The sequence below is a fragment of the Etheostoma spectabile genome, chromosome 9 (assembly GCF_008692095.1).
Source record: "Etheostoma spectabile isolate EspeVRDwgs_2016 chromosome 9, UIUC_Espe_1.0, whole genome shotgun sequence".
NCBI lineage: Eukaryota > Metazoa > Chordata > Actinopteri > Perciformes > Percidae > Etheostoma > Etheostoma spectabile.
In genome coordinates this window covers 21,403,487-21,414,604 of record NC_045741.1, presented here as the reverse complement: position 1 = coordinate 21,414,604, position 11,118 = coordinate 21,403,487, and the positions used below count along the sequence as shown (strand labels likewise).

General features: G+C 40.0%; 1 protein-coding gene across 2 annotated transcripts in view; it reads left to right on the top strand.

The window, feature by feature from the left end:
* The first annotated feature begins 932 nt into the window (after positions 1 to 932).
* Positions 933 to 11,118, top strand: part of insrb (insulin receptor b) — a 91,564-nt gene continuing 81,378 nt past the window's right edge. Inside the window, exons 1-2 of one of the 2 annotated variants that reach the window (XM_032526591.1) lie at positions 933 to 2,001; positions 2,193 to 2,335. In XM_032526591.1, coding sequence (XP_032382482.1) covers positions 2,242 to 2,335 — 94 coding nt within the window. In that variant the 5' untranslated portion in view covers positions 933 to 2,001; positions 2,193 to 2,241. Of the gene's footprint in view, positions 2,002 to 2,192; positions 2,336 to 11,118 lie in introns of those variants that run through there. The other variant, XM_032526592.1, reaches the window with a different exon arrangement.

The following is an 11,118-nucleotide window of genomic DNA, read 5'->3' as shown; positions in this document are numbered from 1 at the left end:
TATATATATATACTGACATTGCCTGTAAGTCAACACCTAAATCAAAGCTATTGATAAGTTTTGTATTTTGTTGAGAAATAACGGTGTAAAAGACCACATATGCCAAACAGAAAAATAAATATTTTCCAAACTGGTTAGAACTGACAAGATTTAGTTGATTCATCAAGGAAATTTACCATTTTTGTCATTATTCAAGCAAAAATAGCCATTAAATTCCAGTTGTTATTTGCTTTTCAATGTCATACTATATGATAGTAAACTGAAAATCTTTGAGTTGTGGACTGTTGGTCTTTTGGAAAATCATGATTATTTATTCATACATTTTAATATTTTCTGAAATTTTGTAAGCAAAGTAATCAATCATAATGAAAGTATTTGTCAGCGGCAGCCTTAAAACTAATGAATTAACTACAACTTATTATTGCAGGGCTACTACTACTCATTTATCCCCCACAATCTGTATCAAAGAAAGCAAATTGAAAAAGTTGAAATTGCCCTTTATCATGATTAGAACATTTTATAAGATTTATGTAGTGGTAATCAGATATAAATCCTATATGATAGACTCCAATAGGAGATCAATAGGAATTTGACTTATAGGATTGGTTCCAAAATATTAAATAGAAAGAGTTACTTGATAACTTAACAGGAGATTTTCCATTTGAACAGACATACATGATATCAGAAAGGGGATCTTCTGCTTGACCTATTTATTCTTTTTACACATTATCCAATAATATTTTTTACTCTAAATTCGTTTTTAAAAAGGTGTGGATTTGTATTCACCTTCCCATACCCCGCCCCCGACAAAGAGCAGCGATGTATTGACACCAACAGACAGTCCAGTTCCGGACCCTTTTGGTTGGGTAACCGGTTATCCGCTCCGTGTTTTCCCGCAGACCATGTGTGGCCCAGCTGAGGTGACTGGCAGGACTTGTTTACTGGTGGAGAGCTTTGCAGAAAGAGAGACGGAAAGAGGGGGAACCTGAGGGAGAGCAACCGCTAAACGGAACGGGAATCCAAGTTTTTATACTTGACCCGTCTTTTTAAGTCTTTTTATGTTTGTTTACCTCATTGTGTTTTGACTATCGCAGACGGGATACTGACTTTGTTTATGTGTGTTTTATTTTTGTAATGTAAACCCCATCGCCGACACTGAAACCTGGTTTGTTTTGGATTAGCTAGCTAACGTTAGCTGTTTTTCCCTATCAGCTAACGTTAGTCTGAGAGAAAGAAACGGGCGGCGTGGTGGAGTTTTCTCACTTCATAGCAACGTGCAGGTTAAACGGAGATGTTATTTTTGTAATTTTTTCCTCCACAGTTGATGGGAAAGAAGTAACGTTAACCCCCACCCCAAGCTTTTTTGTTTTCTTTCTCCCGTTCTGTCGTTTTGTGGGTGCTCATTCGTTTGCGGCGTGGTGGTCAACGGGGATGAAGGAGTTCAGAGGAAGGTCGTAGTATCGCTGCACGTTTTTACTGCACGTAGCTGCTCGGAGGAGTTTCCTGGGATGTGCTGCCATCTGTTTTAAAAGGACGAGCTTCTGAGAAGATACTAGCAAACAGGGGTAATATAAAGACCTGTGGACTTCAAAGGAGAGAACGGAAACCCTGCTATCTCCCGTTCTTGGCTCTGCATTTGGCGATATCCACAACTTCAGCTCATGTGTGCTGGAGCAACAGAAGAAGAGGCAGTGGTTGTTGTTTTTTTTTATCGCTGTGCATGGGGAAAATACTTCTTACCAGTTGTTTTTGAAGTGTGTCGTCCCTCATTGGAGCAGTGCATTACAGAGACATGAGCCCGGGTCCAGTGGACCTCCTTCGGGAACCTCCAAACTAGCCCTCTTGCGTGTGGGATATTATTAAAAGTACTGTAATTTCTCTTTTGATTCAGTGGAGCACCACAATCAAACAGATGGACGTGGACTGTTGCCTTCACTTATGGAAAATGAAGATCTTTACTCGCACATGTGTTGCCAGAACCCAAGATCACGTTGTTTAATGGTCTGTATTTTTTTCCAGGGCTCGCATAAATTACAAACTTGGCTGGGAATATACTCATAAATGTATTACTCCCCCCGGCTAACGGGGGGCAACGTTGAATCAGTTGGCTATTTTGGACCTTAATTTTTTACGAATTTGTTCAATACTTTTGATATTCCAACGCATTTTGAAATAAACGTTTCTCCCTCAAGATTTTTCAAGAAACTACAAGAGGAGAGCACAACTTATCTTCAAGTCAAAATGAGACGGTGGACGCTAAAGCTGCGAGCACAAATTGTGTTTTTTATCATTGGCACCTGCATCATATGCCAGTGCGGACTAACACATGGAGAAAGTAAGTATTACTTTTCAAAATGTTCCTAGCCATGTTGCAGTAGGTTTGACACATTTTTTTTTTACTTCCTTTTTTATAGTTAATGTAAATACTTAGTTTGTGAGTTTGCACACGTATGCAGAAGTAAAAACAACTAGTTTACACATTTGTTTACGTTAAGTAAATACCACAGTGCAGTAGATATTACACGTGTCATATCCACATTTGTGTAAGATAAGTGTATCATAACGGGGATAGACCACCATTACTAAGTATGAGAAAGACACCATAAACATACCAAAGAGCTCTAAATAGAGAACGGTAATTACAATAGGAATATTATTGTTTGAATATTAACGCATTTAAGAAAGTTCGGCTTATCACTAACACGGTTTCTTAATTCTTTTTATTATCTTTATTTGATAAATTAAGATTGTAGTCACGAGACTCTTCATTCTGACGCATGCGTAAAGTTTCATACAGTGTCTAATTAAGGGGGCTAGTAATTTAAGGTGCTCCGTATGCGTAGCGGCGCGCTAATAATTAATATTCCTGGGTAAATTGATTGAGTAATATCCCCGCCCCCTCGCTCCGTCTCTTAAAGGTACATATTTTAGCGGCCTGTGTTGAGTGCGCCAGCCCCAGGGCCAGATTAGTCACTATAACTGGACGAGTGTGGTCTGCTGCAGCGAGTCTAAACTGGGAGTAGCAGGATTGGCCCTGTGAGCGCAGCTAGGCCTCTCATGGCGACAGACACACACCAAAAACAACACACACCCACACCAAAAACAACACACACACACACACACACACACAACGCTGCTGCAGCCTAAACGTAAACAAATTAGCCGCCGACGCTAAGAAGTCTCTTTATAGGTGGAGGATTAGCCTACATTTCTCTTTAGCAGATCGCACCAAAGTACGGAGCGTGTGTATTCTGTGTGGTGTATTTCATCACTGATTTGGGATTTTGATTGTAGCCTAATAATATAACAGCGAGTAATACAAACCGTGCCGCGATGCTTTAGAAGGAGTATAGCGATCCCGCTTTAAACCGGCTTTATGATCTCGCCATAATAATATCAGTGGGATGATAATTTGTATCATTTTGTTTTAAATTAATGCGATTATTGTTGGCTGCTGTTGCATTAAAGCAGTCATATAATGGAGGAAAAGCCAATTCAAGTTCATCCAATCTAGCCTGAAATTTCTTTTGGGGTTAAATGTGATGTTAAACGTTTAAGTAAGGACTACTAGATTGACCCAAATTATAGAAATACACTGACTTGACTCATAACTAATTTTCAATTTGCAACAACCAAAATACTTAGAATACTTTATTCTAAATCCACACGCTGCCTGACATCTCCTCCTTAGCCATGGGAAAGAGGAAGTAGTAGGGGTACATAAACCACGCTGCGGCTACAATCTGCTGAATGCTCTCTAGAGAATATAAAAAAGCTATTTTTTTTTACAGACTGTTGTTAGTTAATTTTGATTGGGCTGCTTGTCATACTTAGCAGTTTTTTAAAGTAAGGAGCTGTCTCCTGGTCTAACACGTGAAAAACAAGTTGTGCAACTAGGAGCCTTGCCCCCTTCTTGTTCCTCTCAGGCTTGTAAGCGCAGCTCTGTTGGAAAGGGGCAGTGTGTAATGCATGTGTTGTTATATATGCTTTCCACAGTCTGTATGCTTCTTAGCGGAGTCTGTCACACTGACTGTAAAGCTTAAAGAATCCCCCACCCTGACAATCTGAATTAAATGTCCAGTAACATTTATTCAGGATTACAGTTGATTAGTTATTTGGTGTGTGTGTCAGGAGGATCTGGTCATACATGAGAACTGTGTGTACCAGAGTGTCAGGCTCCTGTGTGCCCTGAGTGGCCCCCTTGGCCCACCACACATCCAATTCATCAATTGGACAAATTGTATGATACGCGTTATGAAATTACTGAATTGTTAATGTATGACAAGGTGCCTAAGACATAAAAACAATGAATCAGGAAGAGGCAAGGAATATCGCAATGTAAAGCAGAGTGACCATTTCTCTATAGAACCCTTTATACTTTATTCTAGGAGACCTCAAACGGCTTTATTGTGCGTATGCCATGACCAATAAACAGAAAAGAGAATCTGTATTTAAATAATTCTTAATTTTCTAAAAGTTTATTAGAATCAGTTATTCCCTTTACTGTTTGTTTTAATAGGCAACATGCAGAATCGTGGCTTTCACAATGCAGCCATAGCCCTGATCGCAGATTGCCATTGCACGTTTGGGTAGTCCATGTTCAATGGTGGTCATGAACTGAAGACTCTACCAGCTGTGTGCTGTGTTTTGAGTGTTGGCCAAGAAGCCAATATGTACTGCTAAAGAAAATTAACTGTTGGGGTGCTTTTCTTAAGTGCTTCCTCCTCTGCTCTCATCTTTCCAAGTATCCCTTACAACTTCTCCTAACTTGCCAATTGATTTTTTGTCGTTTAGTTTTTGTGTGTCGTGTGTAAATGTGTGTGTCTGTGTTTTTCTGGCGGTCTTCATTTTCAGTTCAGTTTTGTTTATAGTATCAATTCATAATAACAGATGGAGGAGGTCTAGACCACACTTTATAATTTACAAGGACCCAACAGTTCTAGTAGTTCCCTCCAGAGCAAGCAATAGTGTGACAGTGGCGAGGAAACACTCCCTTTTAGGAAGAAACCTTGGACGGACCCAGGCTCTTGGTAGGCGGTGTCTGTCGGGCTGGTTGGGGTTGAAATGAATAGTGGCAATAATAGTCACTGTAAAAAATAATGGAACTGTGACTAAAAATAGTAGTTTGTAGTAGTTCATGTCATAGCAGGGCACTGCGCCGCAGAGCGTAGCAGCATGTAACAGGGCATCGCAGGACGTGTAGCAGGACCACGGCGACAGCTGCAACCATGATTTTGGTACCTCCCTGATACAAGAAAACATGCTGGGGCAAAAAGAACGTAAGGACTCTGGGGAATGACTCCCCAGAGCTAGGTTAGTAACAGGCATTTCTGGGACATGGATGCACACAAATGAAAAGATAGGAAGAGAGGAGCTCAGTGTGTCAAAGGAATTCCTGGCTGTACTGCTCTGCCTCTCTCTAGTTTTATTATATTTTTGATTATATAGTAGATGAATCTGACGACTATGACGAGAAGCAGGTGGGCCAGGTTAGGCTGATGCTGCAACTCATCACTCATCAGACGCGCTGCGGCATTCTGTATCAGCTGTAGAGTCTATTGCCTAAAGGAAGCATATATAAGGAGAATAGAATTGGTCCAAGCACTGAGCCTTGTGGAATGCCATGGCTAACTTTAGCATACTTGGAGGATTTATTGTTAACATTAACAAATTGAGATCCATCTGATAAATATGACTTAAACCAGCTTAGTGCGATTCTTTTAATGCCAAGTAAATGTTCCAGTCTCTGTAACAGGATGGTATGGTCAAGGGTGTTAAATGCAGCACTGAGATCTAGTAAATCAAGTACAGAGACAAGTCCTTTGTCTGCCGCAGTGAGAAGTTCATTAGCAATTTTCATCGTCTCTGTGCTATGCTGCTTTCTAAATCCTATAACCACGGGTAACGCTTTAAGTAGCCTTGTTGGAATGGGGTCTAAGAGACAGGTAGATGGCTTAACTGAAGAGACCTTAGACATTAATTGTTGAAGGTCTGTAGGATAAAGGCAGTCTAAGCATATGTCAGATCTTGTCGTTCTTGTGCTACTGCGTTTAAAGGTGAACCGTGAAAGGTGAAATTGAAGGCAAAAGGTGATGAATTTTATCTGTAATTGTTATAATTTTATCATTAAAGAAGCTCATAAAGTCGTCATTACTCAGAGCAATAGGAATAGATGGCTCAATAGAGCTGTGACTCTCTGTCAGCTTGGCTACAGTGCTGAAAAGAAACCTTGGGTTGTTATTTTCTTAGTGATTATTGATGAGTAATAATCTGATTTGGCATTTCTAAGGGCCTTTCTATACATTTTCAGACTGTCTTGCCAATCTAAACGAGATTCTTCCAGTTTGGTGGAACGGCATTTACTTTCTAGTTTTCATGAGATTTGTTTTATTTTGCGAGTTTGGGAGTTATACCAAGGTGCTTGTTTCCTTTGCTTCATCATCATCTTTTTGAGAGGAGCAACAGAGTCTAGTTGTTTGTAGGCAGGTCATAGCACCATCTACAAATGTATCAATTTGGGAGGGACTAAAGTTAACATAAAGGTCCTCTGTTATATTAAGGAACAGAATTAATAAGATAATCTGATAATAAGGATTCTGCGGAAATAATATTAAATCTTCAATTTTGATGCTATATGTCAGCACAAGTTTGAGGGCATGGTTAAAACAGTGCGTGGCCTTATGCACACTCTGAAACCAATTGAATCTAGTAGTGAGTTAAAAGCAAAAACTAAGGCTATCGTTGTTAACGTCCACATGGATATTAAAATCACCTACAATAAGTACTTTGTTTGATTTAAGGACTACACCTGATAAAAACTCTAAGTATTCAGCCTGAGCCTCTAGGAATTTGAGTATTATGACTGGGAGGAGTGGCTTTATTTTGACTAACATATTCTTCAGGGCCCAGCCATGTTTCAGCAAGACAGAATAGATCAATTTGATTATCTGATATTAGATCGTTGTACTAACACTGCTTTAGAAGACAGAGATCTAATATTTAATAGTCTACATCTAATTTTCCTATTCTGTTTTGTCATTGCAGTGCTAGTTTTAATTCCAATTAGGTTGTTAAGTATAGCCCCTCCTTTGTTTTGTCATTGCTGATCAGGTTTGGCAGGAGTTCAGAGAAAACTAATGAGTCCGACATTGTTTTTGCATATGCACAAAGTGACTCAACATTTGTGATCTCCGATTTGCGTAATGGGGTATCATTAACACCTACGTGTAGTATGATCTTACTGTATTTACGTTTATCCTTAGCCAGTAGCTTTAGATGGGAATCTATATTGCCCGCTCTGGCCCCAGGGACACACACGACCACGGCTGCTGGAGCCGCCAACTTCACGTTCCGCAGTATAGAGCTCCCAATAACCAAAGTGGGCTTCTCAGCCGGGGGACTGTTAACAGTACCTGCGGTATGTTGGCCCGCGGAAGCACATGATTTTGATTCCATGGTGCGGAGCCGTGCCTCAAGCTCACTAAGCGTCGCCTCCGTTTATTACATGTACCATCATCACTAAAGCAGACAGACAAATAGCTAAACATTTGACACACAGTGCAAGAGAGTGCATTTCGTGGGATGGCGTGGGGGCCATCAGATTTAATTATTAAAGCAGAGTTCAGTAAGTTTTTGCTGGAGCAGAAAAATTGCGTCCGTGAGATTGGAGCACCGGAAAAGAGACAACACGCTTACCGTAAACGTCAGCACGTCTTTTCCAACAGCAATACAAGTGGAGGATGAAAAACATAACCTGACCTTTTGACTCCCACAATTCAGTTTTATCGGCCTGACAAGCAAATACATAGTTTGCTTGTGTGTGTGTTTTTGACAGACGCTTCTGCACGAAGTTATAAACATTGTTTTTTTATTTAAAATCGATTGCAAAATCTGAAAGATTATTTCAGTAGAGACAAAAAAATTAATGTACAGTTTTCTCAAGCTTTTGAATAGCCAATGGATGAAGAAACATACCCAGCCAGGGGTTATAAGAGCATGGTCAAGATGTCAAGTGTAGCCTTAAGGCATAATGTGTTGACATAGGCATGCTGAAGACTGGACAATTACATGTATGCCTGGGTTTGATAACTTTTAACCAGTTGTTTTAGCCACATTTTACCTCTTTTTAGTCTACAAACAAATTCATAGTAAAGTAAGACTATTGGAAGTAAAACAATAACAATAGCCTAATTGATACTGTATGGATACTGAACAGAAATTAAATTGGAATCTATGGCATCAGTTTCAATGTAGTTTAAATAAGAAAAATATATTTTACTTTAGTTTTGTGTATTAAATCTCTCTATAAATACTGCACAACCCATTAGCCTCAATGTCCATTGCAATCAAAAACTCCAGCCAGTGACTGGTTAGTGTATTCATTCATATTACAAAAACTTTGTCATTGCCAAATTAACCCAGACTCGACAATTAATTGATTCAAGCTACTCAGTTTATTTGAGAACACAGTGATCAAATTAGTTCTTCATATGCAACACTGGATCATGTGAGGCTGAAATGTCTGCATTAGTCTTGGGCTGTTTTTTGTTTGTTTTTGTTTTCAAAATGGAGCTCAGCTGATACCCTCTCCTGAGTCCCATTCCTAGATGGAGAACTGTAACTGTTTATGTAAACATCTGCTCACTGCACAGAAATGTGGTTGAGTCGGGAGGGGATGGATGGTGTGCGGAAAACACACATACACACACATACACGCCGTTACGCCATGCTCCAACTATCTGATTTGATAGTCCTTGTTGCTGTTTGGATCTGCCCTATTTTAACTGTTGGTGACTTCACACAGTAAAATCCAAGTTGAGCTGGCCCTGTAATATGGGGATCAGTAATGGGATCTTTTGGGGGCCTTTTGCAGGCAGGACCAGACACTGGCTGAGGTCATGTCCGTGTCCTAATGTGAGTGGTCTGGGGTTTTTGACCATCCTAAATGTTTGTTCTTCAGGCGGAGATGCTCTCCAAAGCTGATAAGGCTGAACATGTCTTGATTTTTGTAATGGAGGAAAAATTCCACTTTTTTGAAAATGTTGATCCAGGCCTTAGCTCCACATCCAAAATGACACATTCTTGCACAGTTCATTGTTCACCCTTGCTTAGTGAAGCAGTTCAGTGGACAGCAGACTTTGTATGTAAGCCATTGTGTAGAAATTGACATTTTAAACAGTGTTTCCAGATTTATCTACATTAGTGTGAGAGAGGAAGGCTGAATTGTTTGTGTCACATGGGAATCTGTATGTCGGCTCTGGTGGTTACAGTTTAGAAAACCATCCTGTAATTTAAGGGTCACACTCACAGCAGATAACGTGTCCATCTCTGTCGGATACTGATCTTGTAGCCGTTTGTAAGCCTGACCTTACTGACGAAAGCTTATATGTATGTAAGTTTGTGTCTTACAAGGAAATGTGAAGAAACAGCTTCCTGTGTTTAGAGTGTATCAGAGTTAAACAACTCTACGGGGGGTGGGCTTAAAGAGTCTTGACTCATTGTAAGTCTGCATGTACAGTTTTTTTTTTTAAACACCCCCAATTTGATGAGCGACAACTCTTGTCTGAGATCTTTACAATACTTTACTCTGAAGTAATAAAAGGGACATTTATGAATATAATAAAGTTTAAATTAAAAGAGCTAATGCGTATCAACTGTGCCAGGCTTAGTTCAGTTCTATATTTTATTTGATACTTTCTAACTTTAATTTTTCTAATGATAAATTAATTAACTTTTCTAATGATAAACATTTAAAATTGTGCTTATTCTGCCTTTTGAACAAATATAAGATGGTAATTTTATGAACTTCATAACAATTAGTTGTTTGCAACTATGAAAAAAAAATTTAATGTAGTGTGTGTGTGTGTGTGTGTGTGTGTGAGCGTGTGTGTGTGTGTGAGCGCGCGTGTGTGTGTGAGCGCGTGCGTGCGTGCACGCGCTGGAGTGACTGTGTAACTGAACCTGATGGGTTCAATTTATTTTTAGGACTGTCATATGACTAAGAAGTGGTCGTTTGTCACACAACCCAGTCAGTCTCTTAGCAGTTAATTACCTACACACACACATTCCGACATAAGCATTAGGTAAATGTATTTTGCCTTTTTGTATCTTATCTATATTTTTGTTCTTAAACTTTCATTCATCAGTCCTTCATCAGGTGCTGTATATGATGTGATCTGTGCTTGTCAAAAATGCATTTTGAGCAGTGAAATTTGAATCAGTAGAAGTTGTTTGCATCACAACAACTCCCTCTTTTCCTTCCAGCAGCTCTTTATGCTGGAGCTCGCTTTCCTCCCTCAATCCCTCGCTCCCTCCCATATCCGTCTCTCATTCTCCCTCCCTACATTTGTTTGCGTTTATATTTAGGGGTTAGAGGGTTCACTCTCATCCACTGATTTGTTGTTCTTTCACACTGCAGATGCGCATAGCCTGACAGACGGTCATCACGCAACACACACACACACAACACACACACACACACACACACACACACACACACACCACACACACACCACACCACACACACACCACAAACCACAACACACAACACACACACACACACACACAACACTGCTAATTGGTCTGTATGGGGTGGGAAAGCCTCCTCTTTCAAACCTCTTAAAGTGTGAACACCATCCATTTGACACCCCCCCCCCTTGGTTTTTGCTTTTTCTCTCTTATTAGGCCTGCTTGCTTCTAAGTGATGCTTAAAATGAGCCTAACATGCACACTGTGAGAACCCAGTCACATGGACCTTTCTGATTAGGCTGTGTTTGCTGCGTCTGTGTGTCCTTTTATGAGCACTCATGCTTGTATGTGTAATGTGTTCAGTAGAGGTGTGTGTTGGAGGGTGGGGGGGGGTCTGTTTTTGTCCTGATGAACTAGCCTGAGATGGGTTACTATGGTGACAGCACTAGCTGTTCTTGCAGTACTGTACTCCCCAACACACCTCCTCCCCTGTAAATACACTTCTAGCCTTGCTGCATTTAACACGCATTTAACTGTGTGCGTTCACAGAAAGTTGGATTATCATTTTGTCATAGTTGTCTTAATATAGTCTATAGTGGCAAATCATTGAGGTGTTGCTGTCTGATTTTGAATGTTGCCAGTACAATCATG